Source organism: Balaenoptera physalus (genome assembly GCF_965194825.1).
Source record: "Balaenoptera physalus genome assembly, chromosome: 16".
Classification (NCBI taxonomy): Eukaryota; Metazoa; Chordata; class Mammalia; order Artiodactyla; family Balaenopteridae; genus Balaenoptera; species Balaenoptera physalus.
In genome coordinates, this window is record NC_138898.1 from 31,336,431 (window position 1) to 31,364,239 (window position 27,809).

The 27,809-nt window shown below is 46.4% G+C and overlaps 2 protein-coding genes across 2 annotated transcripts in view; one reads left to right on the plus strand and one right to left on the minus strand.

Annotated features, from left to right (window-relative positions):
* The window catches only part of ADRA1D (adrenoceptor alpha 1D), a 33,831-nt gene extending 6,880 nt beyond the window's left edge, over positions 1-26,951 (minus strand). Inside the window, exon 1 of the mRNA XM_082431903.1 lies at positions 13,973-26,951. Coding sequence (XP_082288029.1) covers positions 13,973-15,092 — 1,120 coding nt within the window. The 5' untranslated portion in view covers positions 15,093-26,951. The remainder of the gene's footprint in view (positions 1-13,972) is intronic.
* The window catches only part of SMOX (spermine oxidase), a 126,955-nt gene that overhangs the window by 63,997 nt on the left and 35,149 nt on the right, over positions 1-27,809 (plus strand). The gene's annotated exons all lie outside the window — the stretch shown is intronic.

Consider the following 27,809-nt stretch of genomic DNA (forward strand, 5'->3'; position numbering starts at 1 on the left):
TGGCATTATCCCTGCAGCACTGCCCTGCTGTCAGGGCATCAGTGGACAAGCCCCTTCTCAGCCACTCCCAACTTTCTCCTCCTCCAGCCACTCTGAGTTATGGCCTCTTAGGTCGACCACTTGGTTTCACCTCTCTTGCCTTCTCAGTCCTCTCCAGCTGCCCAGCACAAGCCTCTGCCAGCCCCGGAAGCCCAGCTACAGGAAAGCCTCAATGGGTACATGGGGGCTCTGAGGCAAGGCCTCTGTCTCTCAGTACCTGGCACTCCCCTTCTCTGTCCTGAGCTGGCTCCCTCTCCTACTCCCCACATTGTCCACAGCCGTTCTTGAAGGCATAAAGCACAGCTGTGCTAACTCATCTTGGCAGTTGTCACTGGAAACAGGTGCTCATGGGACCCTCCTCTCTCTGCCTCCCGCCATCCAGGCGCCCAGCACCACCCCCTTGTCCTCCTTTCTCTTGCAATTCCCGCTTCTCTTCCGTCTTCATGTGCATCAGCTAAGTTGCCACACTGACTGCTCACTGCCCTCTGGCCACAGCGGGCTCCCCAGTCTTGTCTCTGTGCTTTTGCACAGGATCATCCTGGACTGCCCTTCCTCCACCTGGTAGTGCTGGCTCCAGTGGCATCTCCTCCTGGGAGCCTTCGTCACACCACCCCCTCCCGACCCAGCAGAGTTAGTTGTATCCCCCCCTCCTCTAGCACATCTATTCACTTCTCAATGCCAAGAACACTGTGGGTAACTACCGGTTTCCCATCTATCTGATCCTTAAATGGAGAGCTCCCCACACCATCCTTGGCACATCGTAGGTGCTCCACACATTCTGACCCCCCTCTTTCTGTCACACTCTGCATCCCATCCATTACCAGCTCCTGTTGGTCCTGAATCCCCCACTTTGCTCCATCCCCTGTTACCACCCTGGTCCCAGCTACTATCATCATCTACTTACAGTGCCCTTCCAAGTGGGCTCTCTGTTCCTGCCCCTGTGCCCCCCATAGTACCCTGTTCTCCACATAGTAGCTGGGGGGGGGTGTCCTTTTAAAACATAAGGCTGAGCAGTTCATTTCTTCACTTAAACCTATATTCCACTGCTGACTGCAGCTTTCTGTCCTCTCTCTCTTTCTCATCTGAACTTTGACCTGCCAGCCCCTTGGATTTCTCCTATCATCTCTGCTTAGCTGAGACTTCTCCTCATTTGCACCCCAGCCATTCTTTCCTCAGTCCTTCCATGTGCATGTCCTTCTGGATTTGGGTTGTATTTATCCAGCCAGATCCTAACTCCGGAGAGATTCACCCACACTCTGAACACGCTTAGGGTCTCCAACCTCAGCTCTGTGTCCTGGCTTCAAGCAATCTTGCCACCCATCCTCAGCCCACTCCCCCCGCCACCGATTCCTGCACGAGCTCCTTTGAGCCTTTACTCCTCTCCACAGGCCCTGCAGTCTGCCCCTTCGCCTTCTCCAAAGCAGTTGATCTCACTTCCTGTTTCACAGAGTAAACAAGACAAAGAAGTTGGGCACTCACTCAAACCTTCTTCACCTGTCTTCCTCCTTGGTAAGAAAGGAGTCTCTCCTCCCACCCAAGGTTCATGTCCCTACTTGTGTTGTAGAGCTCTCAACCCATCAGTCACTTGTGAGCTTGCCTCTGTCACAGCTGCACCCTCTTTGCTGGTTCTCTGGCTATGACTTCATTCTCTCCACCCTTTCTATCCACACGTGCCGTCTCCTCTTCCCCACCTGCTTTTCACTCCACTGCTTTGCCCCACTGCCCCACTCCACCCCAGCCCTCCCACATGCAGATACAGCTCTTATCCATCCTGGACACTTCTCATCTCACCCGGGGCTTCTGGGGCACCATTCTCTTGGATTTTCTACTCCTTGTCAATTGCCTTTGCTCCTTCTTCCTCATGTCCCCACTGCTACGTGTAGGAGTGCCCTTATAAGAAGAGTCTTGTAATCTCTTCTCTTTGCATTCTCCTGGCAATTTCAGCCAGGCTCACTGACTTTTGGCTGGTAATGCCCACAGTTCTATCTCCAGCTCAGTTTGCTCTCCCAAATTCTAGACTCATAGATCCCAGACTCAATTCTTCCTAGACATTTCCACTTGGATGTCTACTGGCATCTCACACTTATCCTGCCCTCATAAAGCTTACATGTCATAGGGCAAGACCAGAAATACATATGATAAACAAGGAAAATGCAAACGTATCAGATAATAAAACATGCTAATAAAAAACAAAGTAGGGAAGGAAGATACCTAGTGTGTATTTATGTATGTGTGTGTGTGTGGCTGGGGGTGGTGGTATAAATTTTGGGTAAAGTGGCCAGAGAAGGCCTGCTGAGAATGTGACTTTTGAGTAAAGAGCGGAATGAGGCATGTGGACATTTTGGGGAAAAGCATTCCAGGTAGAGGAAACAGCAAGTGCAAAGGGCCTGAGGTGGCCCTGGTATGTTTGCAGAACAATGACAAGGCTAATGTGGATAGAATGGAGTGATTGAGTGCACAGCAGAAGGGGATGAGGTTGAAACTCAACCACTACCCTCCTCCCTGCGCCCTCCTACCCTGTCTGAGACACAATCACCTCTCCCCTTGAGTAAATCAGCAGCCTCCCGACTGTCTCTTGTGTGTACCCTTGCAGCCTGAAATCTACCCTCAACCTGGCAGCTAGAACGATCCTTTAAAAATATTGGGTTGGCCAAAAGTTTAGTTCAGTGTTTTCCGTAAGATGGCTCGAGTAGCGCTTAGTTGTCTTTAACTTCATTCACAACAATTTTGTTAGATTGTATTGTGACAGCTGTCATATCAGCATGCATTTAAAAAAAACTTATCAAAATTGGTGAATTTTTGTGTAGCTATTTTAATATTGAAGATGGAAGAAAAAAAGCATCATTTACAGCGTATTATGCTTTATTATTTCAAGAAAGGTAAAAATGCAACTGAAATGCAAAAAAAGATTTGTGCAGTGTATGGAAAAGGTACTGTGACTGATCGAACGTGTCAAAAGTGGTTTGTGAAGTTTCATGCTGGAGATTTCTTGCTGGACGATGCTCCATGGTCAGGTAGACCAGTTGAAGCTGACAGGGATCAAATTGAGACATTAACTGAGAACCATCAACATTATACCACGCGGGAGATAGCTGACATACTCAAAATATCCAAATCAAGTGTTGAAAATCATTTGCACAAGCTTGGTTATGTGAATCACTTTGATGTTTGGGTTCCACAGAAATTAAGTGAAAAAACCTTCTTGACTGTATTTCCACATGCGATTCTCTACTTAAACATAACGAAAAGTTTCCGTTTTTAAAACAAATTGTGACGGGCGATGAAAAGTGGATACTGTACGATAATGTGGAAAGGATGAGATGGTGGGGCAAGCGAAATGAACCACCACCAACCACAGCAAAGGCCGGTCTTCATCCAAAGAAGATGATGTTGTGTATATGGTGGAATTGGAAGAGAGTCCTCTGTTATGAGCTCCTTCTGGAAAACCAAGCGATTAATTCCAACAAGTACTGCTCCCAATTAGACCAACTGAAAGCAGCACTCAACAAAAACCGTCTGGAATTAGTCAACAGAAAATGCATAATCTTCCATCAGGATAACACAAGACCGCACGTTTCTTTGATGACCAGGCAAAAACTGTTACAGCTTGGGTGGGAAGTTCTGATCCATCGACCGTATTCACCAGACATTGCACCTTTGGATTTCCATTTTTTTCAGTCTTTACAAAATTCTCTTAATGGAAAAAATTTCAATTCCCTGGAAGACTGTAAAAGGAACAGTTCTTTGCTCAAAAAGCTAAAAAGTTTTGGGAAGATGGAATTATGAAGTTGTCTGAAAAATTTCAGAAGGTAGTGGAACAAAACAGTGAATATGTTGTTCAATAAAGTTCTGGGTGAAAATAAAGAATGTATCTTTTATTTTTACTTTAAAACCGAAGGAACTTTTTGGCCAACCCAATAGAACTAGATCATGTCACTCCTCAAGCTCAAAACCCTCTAAGGGCTGCCATTCCCCCTCACAGCTTAATATGTGGTCCCCTGACCCCCTGACATCCTCTCCTACTCCCCCCCACTCTGTTCCAGCCTCACTACCCTCCTTTTGCTTCTTGGACATGCCAGACACACTCCCACCTTGGGCCTTTGCATTTGCTTTTCCCCAGAATCTTCTTCCTCCAGAAATCCACATGGCTCCCTGACCTCCCATCTAAAATTGCAGTGTGCCTGGAAACAACCCAAGGGCCCACCAACAGATGACTGGTTTAAGACGATGTGGTATATATAAACAATGGAATATTACTCAGCCATAAAAAGAATGAAATATTGCCACTTGCAGCAACATGGATGGACCTAGAGATTGTCATACTAAGTGAAGTAAGTCAGAGAAAGACAAATATTATATGATATGACTTACATGTGGAATCTAAAAAATAATACAAATGAATCTATATACAAAACAGAAACAGACTCACAGACATAGAAAACAAACTTATAGTTACCAAAGGGGAGAGGGAGGGAGGGAGGGACAAATTAGGAGTGTGAGATTAACAGACACAAACTACTATACATAAAATAGATAAGCAACAATAATTTACTGTATAGCACATGGGACTGTATTCAGTATCTCATAATAATCTATAAAGGAAAATAATCTAAAAACAAACCTGAATCACTTTGCTGTACAACTGAAAACAACACGATATTATAAATCAACTACAATAAAAAAAATTGCAGTGTCCCCCACCCCATACTCCCTATCTCCCTCAACTGGCTCTATCTGTGGCCCTTATCACCTTCTCTTGTACTATTTGAGTTATTCTTCATTTTGTCTATCACCTTTCTCCCTGCAGTAGGAGTCCCTGGGGCAGGAATAGTGTCTGTTTTGCTTGGTGCTGCACTCCCATTGCCCAGAAGACCTCATGAACACATTGAACATAGTAGGTGCTCAACACTTGCTGAGTTTGCTGAATGAGTCCCTCTTTTCTACCCTATATGTCACCATGTCTGGTACATTCAATTTTCTCTCTAGTGGGGTCCCTCCCTTCACCTCATTCCTGAAGCCTTTGCTGACTCTGGCATCTCATTTTGTTTACATGGCTGTGACAGCCCCCAGTGGCCCCTTGTCTCCTCTACTCTGCACACAGCTGCTGGAGACTTATTGTAAAAAAAAATGGTTTCTCTCCTTTCCCCTCTGAAAACCGTTGGTGGCTTCTAATGGCTCTGAGGAATAAACCCAAATTTTCTTGTGTTGCATTCAAGTCTTTTTAGAATCCTAAGCTGTCTTCAGCTTACCTCCCTCCCAAATTGGCCACACGAAGCAACAAGCATGTCTTCCCACAGAGGCTGGGCTCCTTCTGCCTTCCTGCGTGGCTCTAACTGCTCCCACGGTGCTTTCTGCTTCCTCCCACCCATCCCTCCAGCCCAGGTCAGGTGTCCTCCCCCACCAAGCCTGGGTTAGGTGCCCTTTCATGCACGCCTGCATCTTAACAAATAAAATTTATTACTGCTCTATCTACTCTCCTAGACTCTAGGTTTCTTGAGGGCAGGGATGGGATTAATTATTCTTTTCATCCCAGCCTCTAACACACGTGCCTGATCCAGAGTCGTAAAGTATCTGTTGAATGAGTGGATAAATGCTGTTTGGGTAGATGTAGGTAGCCTCTAAAGTGACGAGGAAGGAAATGGGAGCTCACGCTTGCTTTCTGAGTGTTCAGTACCTACCAGGCTCCATGCTGGGCCCTGTATGTAGCACTTCTCATTTAATTCTCATGGCATTAACATCCCACTTTGTAGCGATTCTAGTTATCTCCGGAGGGCAAGTGGCAGCATCAGGATTTGAACCTGCATCAGTCTAGCCCTAAAGTGCTTGTTCTTTCCATGACATCATGCAAAGATAGAAAGAAAAACTTCCCCTGGTCTTCCAGGGGTCCTGGGGTCAGGATCCACAAAGACTCACTTAATACCTTCCAGCAGCTGCTCCACAAGCAGCATGCCCATCCCTACCTCTGGACTTTCGTACATTTGGCCTGGTCTGGAGGATGGCCCTCTTCCTTTCTCCATAGCAGGTCTCTCCAGTTCTTCAGACTTGGGCATAGAACCACCTCTCCAGGAGCAGTTCTGTGATTAATTCCACTCCTGGGGTCTGCGGAGGTGAGAGTGGTTTCTGGATTGTGTGTGCCTTGAGCACTTCTGATTCTGCCTCCACCAAGTGGCATTCATTGGCCTTCTCTATGACCTTTAGGGTGGCCTGTGGGGGCTGCCATATTGAATTCGGCTCCTGTGCACGCATGCCCGTCCAGAACACTCAGAAAGGCTGGGCTGTTGCCTGCTCGCTGCATCTCAGGAAACAGACCCCAGCCTCCTGGGAGGAGCCCCAGAAAGCCACTTGGCCATCTCCTTCCCCTTCTTCAGATCTTTGCTCAAAAGTCACCTTTAAGTTTTGAAGTTGATGCTATTAGTGCCCCACCCAGGTGCCCCTGGTCCCCAGCTGCTGTGAGTGTTCGCTGCTAATGGCTTATAGTTGGCTGCTAATGGAGAATTGCCCTTGACCAATGGGAGCTGCTTCAACTGGGAGATGACACCTTCCCACCAAGGTGGCAGCCCACAGCCAGTGATAGACTGAGCGGGGATGGAAAAGGCCAGACTCCTTATCTCGAGGTGGCACCATTCTCTGCTGTCGTTCTTGTTCCAGGGATCAGGCTGAGGCCAGACTTTGAGACCACATCCTGGGTTTAGCTCTTTTCTGACTTATCCTGCTTCCCTCCCTCCCAGGTACCTCCTGAGAGCTTCCCTCAGTCCATCACTTGCATAAGAACTCCTGTCTCAGGCTCTATGTACAGGGACGTGACCCAGGACACTCTTTGCATGGATGTATCTTCAAGCTCTCTTGATTGGTCCTAAACCTATAATCCAGGGATTAGCTCTTGGTCACTGTTTCAACTCTTCCACCCACTGCTGAGAAAGGCAGGGCATGAATTTACACGTTCATGTCCATTCCTCTCCACTCAACAGGCAGGCTGGAGAATGGGAGTGAACACATTGACCTACCTATGAGGAGAGGTGGTCAGGATGTAGGTAGGAGATGACTGCAAACACAACTCTTGCCTGCTTCTCTCTGCTCCTCGGCCTTTTCTTGCATGTATCCATCAAGCTTGCTCCCACCTGCCTTCCCCTATTCCCTGTTTTGGGGTGCCTCTGTCAGGAGTCTAACCTAATGTCCAGGGATGCTGAACATCCACTAGTCAGAAGAGGCAGGGCCTCTCCTGTGTCAGCAGGTTACCCCACTCTTTGGCATGTTGGCTGGGCTAGCCTGGCCTGCACACTGTTGGGGAAACTAAGGCAGGCTGAGATTGGTGGCGGAGGTCTGCAGCCTTATCACAGGCCAGTCCCCTCTCCTAAGTAAGAGCAATGTCCAGGCCCAGGAGATGCTGCTGAGATGCTGGTTAAGGCTGGAACTGGCCAATCTGGCCAAGCCTCGCTGAGGAGTGACAGTGCTGAAGCCAAGGGTGGACTGTGTGATTAACAGCATTCTTTTGGCATCACCAGAAGGGAACTCGTTCTTGGTAGAATGTCAGAATTCACAGCCAGTCTTGTTCATAGCTTGCAGCCAACCATGGACTATTAGGCTTCACTCCAGCCTTTCCCCTTTCCCACCTCCTCCCTCACCAGTGACTTTTCTATCCACAAGCAGCCATTTTCTCTAGCCAGAAAGAAATAGAGGGATTAAAAATACCATGTACCATATTCAGGTCTTTCCCTGCTAACAGGGCTAGCAGAGATGGAATTCCCAGTCCTAGACTCCCTTTCTCTCTCCTAGTTCTTTCAGCTGCTCACTCAGTGCTTCTGACTCTAGAACTCAATTGCGCCTTCCCCAAGAGAGGCTGGGAAGCAGCGGACCTCTTTGCAATATTTTAAAGGGTCGGCCTCCCTCATAAGGCACACTTGAGCTGAGACCTGAAGACCCTCTGAGGGAGTGAGTCATGCATCTACCTGAAGAAAGAGAATTCCAGACAGAGGAGAGGGCATGTGCAAAGGCCCTGAGGCAGCAGGGTACTGCACAAGTTCAAGGACAACCAAGTTAGGACTGCTGGAACAGAGAAGGGGAGGAAGAGATGGTAAGAGATAAGGCCATTTTGAAGCAGAGAAAATCATGGAGGGCTGTCAGGAAGAGGTGACCTGAATAGGGTCCAGGTCTCAGATGGATTATAAAGACATGGAGTTGAGGCTATTGTGGGGTAGCTGTGCCAAGCCAAATCTCTTGAATTCCTTGCATTGCCAATCTTCCATGGTGAGAGGTAACTGGTGGGTCCTCTGGCTTGAGATAGACAAGGAATAGATCAGAAGTCCCTCTGTGCCCCGTGTTTGCCTCAGGATCCTTGAGCTCTGTGGGGCTGGCCTAGAACTACTGGTCTGGCCCTGGACATCCTTCTGCAGCTGTGCGGATTGGCAGGGAGGGGCAGTTCCTAGAGCCACAGAGGCTGCCTGGTGGGGCCCAAGGCAGGGAGATGAGTCACAGACCTGTTCAGTGTCCTACACTGGACCCCACCCATTCCCCTTCAGCTCTTCTCCCTCCCCTTCTCCCCTCTCTCTCTCTCCACCTTCCCTCTCTCCCTCTCTTTTCCACTCTTGTTGTCACTTCTTAACTTATTCCCTGATCTGTGGCCTTGGAGTGGTCACACCCCAAGCTCTGCGTGCCCAAGGCTGAAGTCCCTGCCAAATGGCCCTTGTGCTCGACTGAACATGACCCTGATCTGAGCATGAACCTTTCAGTTCTCAGACCACACTGACAAATGGCTCATGAGTTGGAGCAGATCAGTGCTTTTGCCAGAGGAGAGAAGTTCCCAGACAGTGGTCACTCTGTCCAGGAGTCCCAGCACTGAGTTGCTGGGACACTGACCACTAGGTCCCAATGCTGGCTCTCAGGGGCCCAGGCCAATGTTCTGCAGGGTCACCATCTGCAAAGGAGGGCAGGCAAATCCTCTAGCATTCAAGGAGAACTTTTTGGTGGGCATATAGCTCATGAAGCAGGATGGGGCAGGGTTCAGGTGGGGTCAGAGGTGGGCTCAGGAACTCAGAGACTTTCCCATGAGGAGTAGGCTCAAGGGCTCTGGCGGTCTGGGAGGACCAAGCCACGCAGGAAGTGGTCATGTCCTATGGCAATGCTCAGGGCCCTCATGGCCAGGATCTGGGGCAGAAGTGAGCCTGGAACTGAGCCTGGGGGGAGGTAAGCAGGTGCTGAGGCATTTGGTAAGATTTAAAGCTTAAAGCATGGCTGCCAACTGACCCTTAACCCTGGCTTCAGTTTGACCTCTGATCTCTGACCCAGGCAGGAAGTAACAGGACTCTAGGGCCAAGGGCACCCATTGGCCAACCCCAAAACAGTGATGTCTATAATGTGTGACAGATTTAAAAATCACTTTTAACATGGTACTAAAAAACCTATTGGTCCCCTTTGGAAAGATTGCTAGGAAATTGACTCTTCTTTTGATAAAGGAGAGAGCATCGAGCAGCTCTCCTGATTTTCCTGTATGGACTCTATTTCAAGTGACCAAATAGCTAGTGGTGAATTCTTTTTAGAATTTTAGTCTACAAATGCAGAAGGAATGATAGAATTTGGATATCACCACTTTCAGTCCCAGTGATATAATGGGTCCAGGCCATGGTCAATGGCTGCTAAAACTAGCAGGTGAAAGGCTGATGGAACATTTTATAATGAATGAATCAGGCTGACTGCATCTGAACCCCTGATCAATCTTAACATCACAAAAGAAAAGAAATCTTGTCCCAAACACTGAACTTGAATCTGATCAAGCCAGTTTACAGGAAGTACAGGGAACAGGGGACACATTAAATGGCACTAATAGGGACGCAAACTCCAAAATGTGGGCAACTCCTTGGGGACAAACAATCTGGTTTCTTCACCAAATAAGCTGAAAGGGAAAAGGTGGGGGTAGGGGAATCTTATTAATCAAAGAAACTGAGGAGACAAATCAAGTGCATGCAATGTATGTACTTTCTTTTGGACCCTGATTCAAACAAATAAACGAAAATTTTGTGAGGAAATCAGCAACATTTGAACACTAAGATATTTGGTACTATTAAACAACTATTTTTATGTGTTATCATGGATTTTGGTTATTTTTTTAAAGTTCTTCTAGAAATATACATTGAAGAATTTACAGATGAACTGATATGGTGTCTGGGATTTTCTTCAAAATAATAAGCAGTGGTGGAAAGTGGGCGGGGGGTTGAAATGAATGAAGATCAGCCTTGGGTTGATACTTGTTGAAGCTGGGGCCATCATACCGTTCTGTCTACTTATGTGTTTGAAACTATCCATGATTTTTAAAAACGGAAAATAAAACCCCTAGCTCATTGCTTGTTCATAATAATCACTCAATAAATGTTAGCTGTTATGTTTAAAAACTTTTTAAGGTCATATAAAAGGGGGGTCACCCCCAATGCATTGCGAGTAAAGGGGGTCTCTGCTTACACAGAGGCTGTTATACTAAGTGAAATAAGCCAGTCACAGAAGGACTGCATGACTCCACTTCCATGAGGTATCTAAAATAGTCAAATTCAAAGAAAGAGTGGAATGGTGGGTGCCAGGGGCTGAGGGGAGGGGGAAATGGGGAGTTGCTAATCAATAGGCATAAAGTTTTAGTTAAGCAAGATGAATAAATTCTACAGATCTGCTGTACAACCTTGTGCCTAGAGTTAACAATACTGCATGCTTAAAAATTTGTTAAAAGGGTAGATCTCATGTTGTGTTCTTACCACAGGAATAATAATAATAATAAAGATAGAGGGCTGTGCTTTGTCAACCAGATCCTCGGCACAGAAGGATGTGAAAAGGTTCTGCCACTTCTTCCTTCTATACACACACTGACCAAGCATCTACTATGTGCCAGGTGCCACGAAGGCACAGATAGGAGATGTAATGCCAGCCTCTTCTTCAGGCTTTTGGGCCAGGGAACAGTAATGCCATTCCTGAGAACTTGCTGCAGTGCACCCCCTGCCTCTCTCCCTGAGTCTGTGGACCCTGCGCCACCTCAGGGAGCCTGTGGAGATGGGTCCTTCGGCACTTGGCCAGCACTCTGAGATGCAAATGCTGAATCTACCCTCCACACCTGGCTGCCAAAGTGTGCTTTCCAGCCTGGACACCAATTCCTCAGATGGCAGCCTCCTCCTGCCTCCTCCCTCCTTCTCTCCCTCTCTCTCTCTCATTAAGGCATAAGATACTGACAGTCAAGTTTATAAAGTGTGTACATTTTAAGAGTACAGACTGATGACTTTACATATATATTCACCAATGTAGTCACTGCCTAGATCGAGTCACAGACAGGGAAATGGAGGTGTGGGGGATGACCCCTAGTCCCTCTCTGAGCCCCTCAGGATTTTAGGTGCCCTGTGCTTGTGTCCCATTCTTTCCTGCCCAGCAACTTGGGCCCCAATGGCCCCACAGGTGAGCATACCTTGTCTGTATCTCTCTCTGCTGCAGCTCTGGCTTGACTAAAACATTTCAAGTGATAGATGGCTGTTCACGGCCCCCTGTGCCAGTGTACCCCTGGGACCCTGGGCCCACTTCCTAGAGCTTTCGATATCCTCTGGGCTATTGGGGCTGCTCACTGGCCATGTCACTGCTGTGGCTGAGGCTCCTGCTTCCACTTGGCTTTGTGTGTGGAGATGTGGGTGAAGGGCACCCTGGGTCTGCTTAACAACCCCAGGTTGTGGCCTTACTTGGCACCTTCATTTCCATGGCCTGTGGCCCTTGCTGGCACACAGTGCTTTTTCTCAATCCTCCCACGTTTGCTGCTCCTCACACCTGGTGTGGGAACCAGGGCCTGCAAGGAGGGAGGTACCACCTTCTCCTGTCTGCCCCCTTCTCTGCCTCCTTCTGGGTTCTTTCAAAGTGGGTACTCCCCAGGGCTCCTTCCCCAGCCCGTCTCTTCTCTTTGTCCATCCATCCTCTTTCTGGGAGACTGTTCCCCACACTCCTGCTTCTGCAACCATATCCATCCTTGGTCCCCTTATCTAAGTTCCCAACATCCTCTTCCCCCAAGCACATACTGGCACCTCCTACCAAAATATGCCAGCCCCTTGGATTCCACATTCACCCCCAAAAGTTGCTGCTCAGAATGTTCCCTGTTCCTCCAAAGATGCCTCCCTCCTCCCAGGCCTGGCTCCAGAGCTCCTGGGGGGGGGGGTTGCTCCTGGCCCCCCTTCTTCCTGCACAACCCTCAGGCCACTCCTGCTTGTACCACAGGCTCTGTCCTCCTGTTCTCTCTGCTGTCCTGCCCTACAAGCCACATCATGGCAGATCAGAATATTCTGTTTCCCTGCTTGGCCTCTGTCCTGCTTGCTCATTATTGCCAGATTCCACTAAATTCAGCTCCATTGTGGCCCTGGGCTTTGTTCTAGAACTTGGTGAGGTGCCATGGGAAGCTGGGCACAGTGCAGACCGGCAGGAAGGGAGAGGCAAGGATAGCCCCAGGGTTCCCATATGAGGTGTGAGGAGCAGCAGAGATGAGGGGTTGAGGAAGAGCAGTGTCTGCCAGCAAGGGCAGAGGCCATGGAGATTTAGGGATGACTTTTTGGAAGAGGGAGACGTGATCTCGACCTCAAAAAACAGTAGCCTTTTGCAGTGTTGATTGTAACAGTGAAAAATTAGAAAAACTGAACACAGCAGGAGACTGCGTCAACACACCATGGCATACTCTCAAACAGAATACTATACTGTTGCTAAAATAACCAGAACGGATAAATCTCAACGACAAAACATTGGGTGAAAAGGGCAAACTGAAGATGTATGTGCACAGCTGGTGCAATTTATATAAGTCCAAAGGACACACAAAACAATACTATTTATTATTATGGATTCAGGTGTTTGTAGTAAGAGTATAAACATGTGTGTGGGAGTGATAAACACCAGATTTACCTCTGTGGAGAGAGGGAGAAAATGAGGAAGGGACAGGAGGAGGGAACTTAGTTGTTCTGTTTATCTGAAAAGAGAGAGAGGAAGTGATCTGAGGCAAATATGGCGAAATGTTATCATCTGTTCAATGCGGGTGATTACAGGTACATGGGAGGTCCTGGCTTGGGCTGGCTGGTTGCACCTGTGGGTGAAGTGACTCAGGGCAAATGCAACCCCATAGATGCTGTTCCCTTTCTTCTCCCTGTGCTGACTGAGCCCCAAGGCTTCCAGGAGGGGCCTCAAGGCATGGGAGGAAGGTCCTGAGAACAGCTGCCCACCTCCCAGGACTAGAGGAAAGCCTGTGAAAGAAATAGCAAAGTTCTCCAGAAGTGCTAGGACTCTGTAATTTAAGAAACTGCAATGAACAATATTAACTTTCCATTTGATAAGATGCCCTTTTCCTTTCTTTCTCACCCCCACACAGACCCCCCCCCAACAAGAGGAGATTTCAGAAATGAGAGCCCATGGCATTCACAGATACCAGCTGGGGAGGGCCTCCCAGGGGGGCCCAGCTTCCAAACTGAGAGAAAGCAGGTGGCTTCTGGTGTCTGCTGATGTTCACGTAGACTGGCCAGGGATTGCTGCCCATGAATGAATGTAGGCCCTGGTGGTGGAGGGAGGGAGATATGTAGACAAGCACATACACTGCTCGCCACATACTAAGGGAGCAGATGCCCACACAGATTTCCACTGACCTTTTATATTTAGTGGAGTTGGGAGTGTAAAACAAGCCCAGGGCTTGTAATGGCAGTGAAGAAGGGGGAAGGCCAGAAAAGTTAGAAGCTCATAAAACAAATCCTGCAAGCATGAAGAGCCTATTTGTCTCCCACAAAGCAGCACGTGCACGTGTCAAAGAGACCAGGCAGGTTACTAAGTAAACCTTCCATGCTCAGGTGGACAGTCACCCTCCATTGGGAAGGGCCATCCAAGTCTGGGTGCCAGGAAGGGATGGTCACAGGCTCAGGGAGGAAGAGAAGGGGCTGGTGGGAGAGGGGTCACTCACCCAGTGGCAGGACGAAGAAAAAGGGGAACCAGCAGAGCACGAAGACGCCCACGACGATGGCCAGCGTCTTGGCTGCCTTCTTCTCACGGGAGAACTTGAGCAGACGCACCGACAGTGAGCTGCGGAAGGTGTGGCCCTTGGCGCTGCGCATCCCACCGTGGGCTCCGTCTGAGCCAGTGCTTGCGCCGCGACAGTGGATGCGCAGCACCACCTCTGAGGCCTTGCCCCGCTCGCGCTTGACTCCCGCCTCCAGGCTGCGCGTGGTGCTTCGCGCTACCACATACACGCGGCAGTACATGACCACAATGATGGCCATAGGCAGGTAGAAAGAGCACAGGGAGGAGAAAACAGCGTATCCCGCCTCCTCCGTGATGCCACAGAAGCGCTCGTCAGGGGGCACCGGCTCCTTCCAGCCCAGCAGCGGCCCCACAGACACCACGAGGGCTACAGCCCAGAGCAGCGCCAGGATGGCGGCCGCCTTGCGCTCGGTCATGATGGCTGGGTACTTGAGCGAGTGGCGCACGCCCACATACCGGTCCACCGAGATTGTGCAGAGGCTGAGGATGGAGGCCGTGCAGCACAGCACATCCACGGCGGCCCACACGTCGCAGAAGGCCCGGCCGAAGGCCCAGAAGCCCAGAACCTCCATGGTGGCCGAGAAGGGGAGCACCGTGGCGCTCAGCAGCAGGTCGGCCACGGCCAGGTTCACAATGAAATAGTTTGTGACCGTCTGCAGGTGGCGGTTGCAGGCCACGGAGAGGATGACCATCAGGTTGCCCGCCACGGCCATGAGGATGAAGGCGGCCAGGAAGACGCCCACGCCCACGCCCTGCGCACTCACCACCAGCCCCCCGACGGCCGCCGTGCCGTTCACCTCGCCGCCGGCGCCGGTGCCCCCGGGCTCCCCAGTGGAGCTCCGGTTGTCCTCGCCGCTGCCCGCGCCCACCACGCCGCCGCCGCTGCCACCGCCTGCGGTCACCCGCACGCCGTCCACCGCCCGGCCCTCCGAGGCAGCCGCGCCGCCCGCGCCACCCCCGCCACCGCCCGCGCTGGAGCTCCCGGCGCTGCTGTCGGAGCAGGGTCCCTCGAAACTGACGTTCAGGAGATAGCGGAAAGCCATCTCAACGCGCGGCCGTCGGGGGCCGGGCCTGGGCGCAGGACGAGCGACTGGTAGGGCTGGGGGCTCCGGCACCAGCCCCGCGCGCTGGTCCTGTCGGGGTCCTGCCTCAGTTCCTGTGACGTGGAGCACTGCTGCCCGCGAGCGGAGCGGGCGGCCGCGGAGTGGGACCGAAGAGCCGGGGCTGGCGACGCGCGCCGCTCTCGCAGCGTGCCCAGGCGAGCGGGCAAATCGGCGGCTCAGGGCCGGGTGGTGCGGGCGGCGACCACTGAGGCGCTAGCTACTGGGCGCGGGGCCGGGACGGAGGAAGGGCAGCGCCGGGGATGAGGAGGGGGCGCCGGCACCGAGGGACCCGGCGCCACACTTGCCGGAAGAAGGGGATCTGCGCTCTGGGCGAGCTGGCGTTCCGGGGTCCCAAGGGGCGGTGGCGCTGGCTCGCGCTCCGACCCCGTGAAAGCCACCCCCGCCGCGCCGCGGGTGCTCACGCCCGCCCTCTCCCCTCGCGGTCCGCTCCCTTCCACCTCCCGCGCCCCTCCCCGGCCTCCTCCCTCTTACCACTCAGCTAAGTCTCCCTCCCGCCCTTTCCCCAGCGTCTCGGTCACTGCGGGTGCCCTTGGGCGCGCCGAGTGTAGAAGGTGCGATTCCCGGGTCCCCGGACTCCCAGCTCCCGCCGCCAGAGAGCAGCAAGCTCCTGGGATCTGCAGCCTGCTGACTGGACCGCGCCATGCCGCGGCGGGTCTCCTCCAGGGAGAGCCCGGATGGATCTGCTGCACCTCCTTCCTTCTCTCAGGGGACTGGACAAAGGAGGGTCTCAAACACCTCTGTCCAGTGCCGTGGCGTGGAGAGCTCCAGAGGGTGTCGGAAGCTTTGCGGGCCTGTGATGGGCGAAGGAACAAGAGACTACTTACATGGTTACAGCCTTCAGACCCTGCCCAGGACACATCGGTCTGCATACACCAACTTCTGCACTGTTACTTTACTCCGTATCGGATGTCGAAATAAAACTTCCCATTGCTACACTAAATAAGTGGCCTCGTTCTAGGGAGGGAGGGTTTAAGTGCTGGAGGGTGGGAAAGGCCACTTGGCGGGATGGTTAAAGGAGGTGGGGCAGACAGTCTGGCTCCAAATCTAGGCTCCACCCTATGTTAGCTGTTTGACCTCTTTGTGTCTTAGTTTCTCATCTGTAAAATGAAGATAAGAGTAGTGTCTACCTACCGGCGTGAAGATTTAATGAATTAATATCTGTTAGGGCCCCAGAGCAGTGCCTGCATTTGTTAGCTGAGTGGGACTACGCAGGGCAGGATTTGAACAGGTAGGACAGAGGACAGAGGGAATGTGGAGCTGGTATGAACCCGGGCCACAGGTGGAGGGGTGGGTTTGAGGAGCCTCTTGTTGACTAACAAAACTGGGTAGGGAGAAACAAAAAGAGACCATTCCTTTGGCCAACATAAAAATACTAACCAGGCTGTTGTCATGTGTCAAGCTATGTTGGACACTCTGGGTGGCAGGGGAGGGGGGAATTGCAGGGAGAATAATGCCACCAATTAAGTGCAGGATGAGGAAGTCTTGAGCCATGCCAGGGAGATGAGGACCTGTTTAGAGAGGTATCTGGGAGGGGGCAGAGAACTCATGGCCTCAGTGCCCACTAGCTGTGAATGACATCTCAGGATGTATGAGAGTCCTAGATGAGAGGTGCTTTGGAGAAGAGCAGAAAAATGGGAGAAATGGGAGAGACGGGTAACCGCCCCTCCCCATCCCCTCCCCAGCCTAGGAAGCCAAAGCTGTTACAGTCATAGCTTAGAAACAGCTCTTCCAAGGCCTTCAGCTTCCCATTACATCTTCCATCTTTTACTTGGGTCTTTGGGAGCTTACTGTGAAGAGTTGAAATGAAAGCAAGGTGTCTTATGAGGATTATTTGGCAGCTGATCTAAAGCAGAACTGTGGGTTTGGGCTTCCTCTCTGAAGGGGAGGGGCAGAGGGCTCTGGAAGGACAGGCCAGGAGCTTCTCACATGGGAGTGTCAGATGGCAGGCTCTGTGTCTGTGACTGGCTGCCATCTCACAGTGTAAGACAGGGATAACCCTCGTGGAGTACATCTGATTCTGGGCTTGGTCAGTTTTCAAGGATGATTGGGAATAGGAGACAAAGTTAAATCTAAGCTGGCCCTGGGGTGGTAGGGGGCTACCTGACAGGTGTCACATAGAGATCTGTGCCTGATTCTGGTCTAGAGAACCAGCATAAGGCTGGCTGGAGGTATACTTGCCAGCAGGGTGAGGAGAAATTGTGGGATAGTGTGCCTGGAAGGAGATGGGGCAGCTTTACCACATCTCAGATCTAGGTCTACAAGAGGGCTTTGGAGGTTCTAGAGCTCTAGGGGGAAGAAACAGGGAAAGGCAGGAGGTGTGAAACTGTGAGTTTTCTCTACCAGTTTATTATGCTCAAATCTGGGAAGGGATCAAATTGCTGGACCTGTGAGCCCTGGAGACCTGGCTGGCCCTTGGTTTCTTTGTGACCCAGCAGCACGGCTTCTAGTTTAAGAAGGAAAACTAAGCACCTGTGTTTATCTCCTCTCCTTTATGAGATCCCTTTAGAGTGAGAGTAAAGAAAAAGGAAAGGTTTATCCCACAACTGAGAAGTTAACTCCTAGACTGGTAAACTGGGACTTTAGCCCTTAAAGAGGAGGTTTAAAGGAACCCTACAAGAGGTCATGAGAGGTTTGAGGAGATTTGGACTCTCATGGAAATGGTGCAGGATGGTTGTTTCTTTCAGTCAGGGTGTTGAGTGGGAGAGAATGCAGGCATTCCTGACAGATATCCTGTTTGTGGGGGCCAGCCAGTCAACCCACAGTTCATTCCTACCCCACCAAGCCTGGACAACTTTTATTCATTCATTCAACACAAATTAACTAAGCACTAGCTATATGCTTAGAACTTTTCCTGGCACTGGGGATATGATGTTGTATAAAGTAAAATCCCTGCCATCCTGGGGCTTACATTCAAATTGTAGAAAGTGCTACCCAGAAGAGTTAAGAGGAGATCTTTCCCATGGACAAAAAGTTTTCTTTGGGTTTGGTATCTGGGTCCTGGAGACTCTTTTCAATTAAATTCTCAAAGAAAATCCAAATGCAAAGGAACTGTTTTCCAATTCTTCCCTGCCTCAGAATAGCAGTGGAGGCTGAAAGGGTGTAAATTCATGTATGTCACTGGAAAACTTGGCTAATGCTGCCACTTCCTGGGATCAGTTCCTATGAAGAACATGGACATCCTTTCTATTCTTCAGCTGCAAATGGATCTCTACCTCTGGCCTGACCTTTAAGCTTACAATGGCCTGACCCTACCTCTGGCTACAATCTGACCCACAACCCTGACTGACCCCAAACTTAAGCCTCCCAATCCCCCTAATAGTGCCAGTCACCCTAGATGCCTACTATGGTCAACAGGGGTACTGGGTAAAGGGGTGAGGGCTCAGTGCTACCCTCTTCCACCATGAGGACAGTAGAGTTTGGTGCTGGCTACATCTCAGTGGTTGTGGGTTACGGAGTATGTGGGGAAAAGGTATTGCTGAGTATGTGGGGAAAAGATATTGAAAAGATAAGCAGAAAGGAGATATGTACTTGGTAATTAATCTTTGCAGCCTCATTCCTATGTCAACAGAAGCTACAGGGAACGAGAGGCCCATTATTTGATTATTTATGCTAATACTTGCCTAAAATTAATGGAGTTGGAAGTTAGTGACTATATTTCTCATCATAGTAGAAATGGTAGAGGCTGGGGATGGCCACCAGTGGAATGATATTCCTCGTTGAAGCCTGGCAAGCAGCCTACTGCTCTGGGGACCCTTGGTGTTGCTGTTTGCTTTGCAGCTGTGTTTGCTTCTGCCCCGAAGAGATATTCTTTTGTTTCTTTTTATTTTCTTCAGGAAAGTAAATAAGCTGGGAAGCAGGATATTGGACAAAGCCACAATGTGTGGCTCCACTATTTCCTACAGCCCTGGAATTCTCCAGGGCCCTGGAGACCTCTTCTAGATTGTCTACATCCACCTGCCCAAAGAAAAAAGGGATTCCTTTTGTGGAGGATTATGTAGACATTTTAGGAGTCAAGCACAGCACTCGTGTCTAAGCTCATGCCCCCACTTAGATGCAAGGGAGAAATGTGGGTCAGCCAAGTGTTCAAGAATAGGGAATGGACTTGATGACCATTCAGCCTGCAGGACATTATGCTGCAGGAAAGCAAGAGTCCCAGGAAGACTCCATTTGAGCATTAATGAGGCAATTCCTGATGGCTGGATTGTGAAAAGAGCAGGTAGATTGGCTGATCTGAACCCCTGGCTAATATTCTACCCAGGCCCAGTGGACACTCTTCATGTGGCTATTCCTTCTAGACCAGGCCCAATGTACACATTTCCAGTATGGCTTACTAAAAAAACATTAGAGTTGAGAATGCCATTTGGGAATGTGCTGGTGACAATGCTAATTCCAATTCACTCAGCTCTGGGAATGCAAAGGGAGAATTAAGGTGGTCAGTGGGAACTCAGCTAGCATTGCTTTAACCTCCCTGGAGAATAAGCAACCCCTCTCTAGTAGAGTCCACCCAGTACCAAGGGGAATCTCTTCCCTTCCTTTATTAGTGCCCAAAATCCCACCCTTACAATCTAGGTCTTCTAACTCCAAGAACCAGTGTTTCTCATTACTTCACAAATTCTTTGTACCTCCTAGTAGAGGTGACATATAAGGTTACCATCTCCTCCAGCCCCTGAGATCTGATTACCCATTGTGGGATGTGGAACTGGGAGGAGTGGGGAAGAAGTTCCGTAGGGATATTCTGTGGTAATGAAAAGAAATATGAGAAAATTCTAGGTGTAAACTTGGCTAACCGGACCCCCAAACGGAGCAGCAAATGCAGATGAGGGAGATTTCCTAAAACAGAATCAAAATAGGCCAGTCAGCTCTGAGGAAGTGACATGTAATCAACTTGAGAGGCCTGGCAGGGTTGCATGACTCCAATCCCGATTAAGGAGGCTGAGGCAACTCCTGCTAGGATATCAACCTTCCAGCTTACAAATAAGATGGCACAGAGCCATTTTCCATTTCCTTTCTCCTGGGGCAAGAGTCAGTCTCTGGAGAAGACTGTGAAGAAAGGAGGATTTCCCTTGACAATGATTCCTTGGAGGAAAGGAAGGATGGAGGAAGCAAAAAATCCCAAGTGTCCCAGGAAAAAAATTAGGAAGTGAGGCTGGCTCTCCCCACTTTAGTGTTCTCCATGCCTTATCTATTGGGCTTCTACCAGTTCTCCCTTCCTCTGTCCTCTGTGGGTTAGTCACTTAATCTCTCTGATGCTTCGTTTCCCCAGAAGTGTAAAATAGTGATAATAACTCTGACCCACATGAGGATTGTTTGCAAAAATCCCATTTACCTCCTCCTCTGGGTCCCCAGTATCTTTGATTTATTCCTCTGTTGACTAGTGTTTTATAATTTCATTTTTTACCTGTGGTAGCTGGAGATAGTGAAAGTATGAATCAACAAATGAAGAAATGAATAAATGCACAAAAGCATGAAGGACTGTGTACCTTCGAGTGTCACTGATGGTTAGAGTATATGTCTCAGTCCCAGAGTTCCAGCCTTTTGCAATAGATGACTGGGGAGGGTTTTCACACATTCTAGGGAGCCTGGTCTGTTAAGGCAGGTGTGAGTACCTTTCTCCTAGGAGGAATGCTTCTGAGAGGCATCAACAGGGATGAGGGTGACCATCTATATTTATAGTTAATATACCTTGGATGTTTAGGGGTAAGAATATATTAGGTGCATTTTCCTTTCTTGGAGCACCTTCATTGACCTAAATTGAGGGACTTTTATTTGTCTTGGGTTTTTTTTTGTTTGTAAAATGGGATGATGTTTTACCAATGTGCATTCTGTTTACAATATTGACACGTCCTTATTAACAAAGGTGGTCAGCTGGGAAGTGGGCCATCTAGCTCTTTGATCTGCAGGGCTGTAACAGTCAGGTTTTCCAGAGAAACAGAACCAATAGGAGAGAGGTATACATATCTGTAAATAAATAAATAAATAAATTTAGAAGTCTTTATTTAAGCTTTATTTTTATTTCAAGGAATTGGCTCACTCAATTGTAGTGTGTTGGCAAGTCCAAAATCTGTATTTAAGGCAGGCTGGAAATAAAGAGTTTAAGTTGCAGTCTTGAGTCTGAAATCTGTAGGGCAGGCCAGCAGGCTGGAGACTCAGGTAGATGTTTTTTTTGAGGGGAAGGTGCTTTTCATTTTTTATTTTTTTATTTGTTCTGAGGGGAAGGTGTTTTTTTATTTGTTTGTTTATTTATTTATAATTAAAAAAATTTATACCTATCTTACATCCTTAAACCTATCTTACAACCAATAATTTGTACCTCCCATTCCCCACCCCTATAATGCCCCTCCCTGCCCCTCCCCACTGGTAACCACTAGTTTGTTCTCCATATCTGTGAGTCTGCTTTTTTTTTTGTTATATTCACTAGTTCACTGTATTTTTTAGATTCCAAACACAAGTGATATCATACAGTATTTGTCTTTCTCTGTCTGACTTATTTCCCTTAGCCTAATGCCCTCCAAGTCCATCCAAGTTGCTGAAAATGGCAAAATTTCATTCTTTTTAATGGCTGAATGGTATTCCATTGTGTATATATATATGTGTGTGTATATGTGAGATTATATATATATATATAATCTCACATCTTTTTTAGGCATTCATCTGTTGATGGACTTGCCATATCTTGGCAATTGTAAATAATGCTACTGTGAACATTGAGATCCATGTATCTTTTTGAACTAGCATTTTTGGTTTCTTTTTGGATATGTACCCAGGAGTGGAATTGCTGGGGCATATGGTATTTCTATTTTTAGCTTTTTAAGAAACCTCCATCCTGTTTTCCACAGTGACTGCACCAATTTACGTTCCCACCAACAGTGTATGAGGGTTCCCTTTTCTCCAACATCCTCACCAGCATTTGTTATTTGTGTTCTTTTTGATGAAAGCCATTCTGACAGGTGTGAGATGATATCTCATTGTGGTTTGGATTTTCACTGATGATTAGTGATGCTGAGCATCTTTTCATGTGCCTGTTGGTCATCTGCATTTCCTCTTTGGAGAAATGTCTATTCAGTTCTTCTGCCCATTTTTAAATGGAGTTGTTTTTTCTTTTGATGTTGAGTTGTATGAGCTGTTTATATATGTTGAATATTAATTCCTTATCAGTCATATCATTTGCAAATACTTTCTCCCATTCAGTATGTTGTCTTTTCGTTTTGTTGATGGTTTCCTTTGTGGTGCAAAAGCTTTTAAGTTTAATTAGGTCCCATTTGTGTACTTTTGCTTTTATTTCCTTTACTTTGGGAGATTGATCCATAAAAATATTGCTGTGATTTATGTCAAAGAGTGTTCTGCCTATGTTATCCTCTAGAAGTTTTATACTATCCGGTCTTATATTTAGGACTTTAATACATTTTGAGTTTATTTTTGTATATGGTGTTGGAGAATGTTCTAGTTTCATTCTTTTACATGTAGCTGTTCAGTTTTCCCAGCACCACTTAGTAAAGAGACTGTCTTTTCTCCATTGTATATCCTTGCCTCCTTTGTCAGAGATTAGTTGACCATAGGTGTGTAGGTTTATCTCTGGGCTTTCTATCCTGTTCCTTTGACCTATATTTCTGCTTTTGTGCCAGTATCATACTGTCTTGATTACTGTAGCTTTGTAGTATAGTCTGAAGTCAGGGAGCCTGATTCCTCCAGCTCCATTTTTCGTTCTCAAGATTGCTTTGGCTATTTGGGGTCTTTTGTGTTTCCATACAAATTGTGAAATTTTTTGTTCTAGTTCTGTGAAGAATGCCAGTGGTAGTCTGATAGGGATTGCATTGAATCTGTAGATTGCTTTGGGTAGTAGAGTCATTTTCACAATGTTGATTCTTCCAATCCAAGAACATGGTATATCTCTCAATCTATTTGTATGATCTTTAATTTCTTTCATCATTGTCTTATAATTTTCTGCATACAGGTCTTTTGTCTCCTTAGGTAGGTTTATTCCTAGATATTTTATTCTTTTTGCTGCTATGGTAAATGGGAGTGTTTTCTTAATTTCACTTTCAGATTTTTCATCATTAGTGTATAGGAATGCAAGAGATTTCTGTGCATTAATTTTGTATCCTGAAACTTTACCAAATTCATTGATTAGCTCTAGTAGTTTTCTGGTGGCATCTTTAGGATTCTCTATGTATAGTATTATGTCATCTGCAAATAGTAGACAGTTTTACTTCTTCTTTTCCAATCTGTATTCCTTTTATTTCTTTTTCTTTTCTGATTGCCATGGCTAGGACTTCCAAAACTATGTTGAATAAGAGTGGCAAAAGTGGATATCCTTGTCTTGTTACTGATCTTAGTGGAACTGCTTTCAGTTTCTCACCATTGAGAATGATGTTTGCTGTGGGTTTGTCACATATGGCCTTTATTATGTTGAGGTAGATACCCTCTATGCCCACTTTCTGGAGAGTTTTTTATTGTAAATGGGTGTTGAATTTTGTCAAAAGCTTTTTCTGCATCTATTGAGATGATCATACGGTTTTTATTCTTTAATTTGTTAATATGGTGTATCACATTGACTATTTTGCATATATTGAAGAATCCTTGCATCCTTGGGAAAAATCCCACTTGATCATGGTGTATGATCCTTTTAATGTGCTGTTGGATTCTGTTTCCTAGGATTTTGTTCAGGATTTTTGCATCTATATTCATCAGTGAGATTGGTCTGTAATTTTCTTTTTTTGTTGCATCTTGTCTGGTTTTGGTATCAGGGTGATGGTGGCCTCATAGGAGGAGTTTGGGAGTGTTCCTTCCTCTGCAATTTTTTGGAATAGTAGGTGTTAGCTTTTGTCTAAATGTTTGATAGAATTCGCCTGTGAATCCCTCTGGTCCTGGACTTTTGTTTGTTGGAAGATTTTTTTTTTTAACATCTTTATTGGAGTATAATTGCTTTACAATGGTGTGTTAGTTTCTGCTTTATAACAAAGTGAATCAGTTATACATATACATATGTTTCTGTATCTCTTCCCTCTTACATCTCCCTCCCTCCCACCCTCCCTATCCCACCCCTCTAGGTGGTCACAAACCACCGAACTGATCTCCCTGTGCTATGGGGCTGCTTCTCACTAGCTATCTATTTTATGTTTGGTAGTGTATATATGTCCATGCCACTCTCTCACTTTGTCAGAGCTTACCCTTCCCCCTCCCCATATCCTCAAGTCCATTCTCTAGTAGGTCTGTGTCTTTGTTCCCGTCTTACCCCTAGGTTCTTCATGACCTCTTTTTTGTCCCCCTTAGATTCCATATATAGGTGTTAGCGTATGGTATTTATTTTTCCCTTTCTGACTTACTTCACTCTGTATGACAGATTCTAGGTCCATACACCTCACTACAAATAACTCCATTTCGTTTCTTTTTATGGCTGAGTAATATTCCATTGTATATATGTGCCACATCTTCTGTATCTATTCATCTGTTGATAGACACTTAGGTTGCTTCCATGTCCTGGCTATTGTAAATAGAGCTGCAATGAACATTTTGGTACATGACTCTTTTAGAATTATGGTTTTCTCATGGTATATGCCCAGTAGTGGGATTGCTGGGTCGTATGGTAGTTCTATTTTTAGTTTTTTAAAGAACCTCCATACTGTACTCCATAGTGGCTGTATCAATTTACATTCCCACCAAAAGTGCAAGAGGGTTCCCTTTTCTCCACACCCTCTCCAGCATTTATTGTTTCTAGATTTTTCGATGATGGCCATTCTGACTGGTGTGAGATGATATCTCATTGTAGTTTTGATTTTCATTTCTCTAATGATTAATGATGTTGAGCATTCTTTCATGTGTTTGTTGGCAATCTGTATATCTTCTTTGTAGAAATGTCTATTTAGGTCTTCTGCCCATTTTTGGATTGGGTTGTTTGTTTTTTTGTTATTGAGCTCCATGAGCTGCTTGTAAATTTTGGAGATTAATCCCTTGTCAGTTGCTTCATTTGCAAACATTTTCTCCCATTCTGAGGGTTGTCTTTTCATCTTGTTTATGGTTTCCTTTGCTGTGCAAAAGCTGTTAAGTTTCATTAGGTCCCATTTGTTTATTTTTGTTTTTATTTCCATTTCTCTAGGAGCTGGGTCAAAAAGGATCTTGCTGTGATTTATGTCATAGAGTGTTCTGCCTGTGTTTTCCTCTAAGAGTTTGATAGTGTCTGGCCTTACATTTAGGTCTTTAATCCATTTTGAGTTTATTTTTGTGTATGGTGTTAGGGAGGGTTCTAATTTCATACTTTTACATGTACCTGTCCAGTTTTCCCAGCACCACTTATTGAAGAGGCTGCCTTTTCTCCATTGTATATTCTTGCCTCCTTTATCAAAGATAAGGTGACCATATGTGCGTGGATTTATCTGTGGGCTTCCTATCCTGTTCCATTGATCTATATTTCTGTTTTTGTGCCAGTACCATACTGTCTTGATTACTGTAGCTTTGTAGTATAGTCTGAAGACAGGGAGTCTGATTCCTCCAGCTCCATTTTTCATTCTCAAGGTTGCTTTGGCTATTCGGGGTCTTTTGTGTTTCCATAGAAATTGTGAAATTTTTTGTTCTACTTCTGTGAAAAATGCCAGTGGTAGTTTGATAAGGATTGCACTGAATCTGTAGATTGCTTTGGGTAGTAGAGTCATTTTCACAAAATTGATTCTTCCAATCCAAGAACATGGTGTATCTCTCCATCTATTTGTATGATCTTTAATTTCTTTCATCAGTGTCTTATAATTTTCTGCATACAGGTCTTTTGTCTCCTTAGGTAGGTTTATTCCTAGATATTTTATTCTTTTTGTTGCAATGGTAAATGGAAGTGTTTTCTTAATTTCACTTTCAGAGTTTTCATCATTAGTGTATAGGAATGCAAGAGATTTCTGTGCATTAATTTTGTATCCTGAAACTTTACCAAATTCATTGATTAGCTCTAGTAGTTTTCTGGTAGCTTCTTGAGGATTCGCTATGTATAGTACTGTGTCATCTGCAAACAGTGACAGCTTTACTTCTTCTTTTCCAATTTGAATTCCTTTTTTTTTTTTCTGTTTCTTCTCTGATTGCTGTGGCTAAAACTTCCAAAACTATGTTGAATAATAGTGGTGAGAGTGGGCAGCCTTGTCTTGTTCCTGATCTTAGTGCAACTGCTTTCAGTTTTTCACCATTGAGGACGATGTTGGCTGTGGGTTTGTCATATATGGCCTTTATTATGTTGAGGAAAGTTCCCTCTATGCCTATTTTCTGCAGGGTTTTTATCATAAATGGATGTTGAATTTTGTCAAAAGCTTTCTCTGCATCTATTGAGATGATCATATGGTTTTTCTCTTTCAATTTGTCAATATGGTGTATCACGTTGATTGATTTGCATATATTGAAGAATCCTTGCATGCCTGGAATAAACCCCACTTGATCATGGTGTATGATCCTTTTAATTTGCTGTTGGATTCTGTTTGCTAGTATTTTGTTGCAGATTTTTGCATCTATGTTCATCAGTGATATTGGCCTGTAGTTTTCTTTCTTTGTGACATCTTTGTCTGGTTTTGGTATCAGGGTGATGGTGGCCTCGTAGAATGAATTTAGGAGTGTTCCACCCTCTGCTATATTTTGGAAGAGTTTGAGAAGGATAGGTGTTAGCTCTTCTCTAAATGTTTGATAGAATTCGCCTGTGAAGCCATCTGGTCCTGGGCTTTTGTTTGTTTGAAGATTTTTAATGACAGTTTCAATTTCAGTGCTTGTGATTGGTCTGTTCATATTTTCTATTTCTTCCTGGTTCAGTCTCGCCAGGTTGTGCATTTCTAAGAATCTGTCCATTTCTTCCAGGTTGTCCATTTTATTGGCATAAAGTTGCTTGTAGTAATCTCTCATGATCCTTTGTATTTCTGCGTTGTCAGTTGTTACTTATCCTTTTCATTTCTAATTCTATTGATTTGAGTCTTTTCCCTTTTTTTCTTGATGAGTCTGGCTAATTGTTTATCAGTTTTTTTTATATTCTCAAAGGACCAGCTTTTAGTGTTATTGATCTTTGCTATCATTTCCTTCATTTCTTTTTCATTTATTTCTGATTTGACCTTTATAATTTCTTTCCTTCTGCTAACTTTGGGGTTTTTTGGTTCTTTCTCTAATTGCCTTAGGTGCAAGGTTAGGTTGTTTATTTGATATGTTCCCTGTTTCTTAAGGTATGAGTGTATTGCTATAAACTTCCCTCTTAGAACTGCTTTTGCTGTATCCCATAGGTTTTGGGTCGTTGTGTCTCCATTGTCATTTGTTTCTAGGTATTTTTTGATTTCCCCTTTGATTTCTTCAGTGATCAGTTGGTTATTAAGTAGTGTATTGTGTAGCCTCCATGTGTTTGTATTTTTTACAGATCTTTTCCTGTAATTGATATCTAGTCTCATAGCGTTGTGGTTGGAAATGATGCTTAATATGATTTCAATTTTCTTAAATTTACCAAGGCTTGATTTGTGACCCAAGATATGATCTATCCTGGAGAATGTTCCATGAGCACTTGAGAAAAATGTGTATTCTGTTGTTTTTGGGTGGAATGTCCTATAAATATCAATTAAGTCCATCTTGTTTAATGTATCATTTAAAGCTTGTGTTTCCTTGTTTATTTTCATTTTGGATGATCTGTCCATTGGT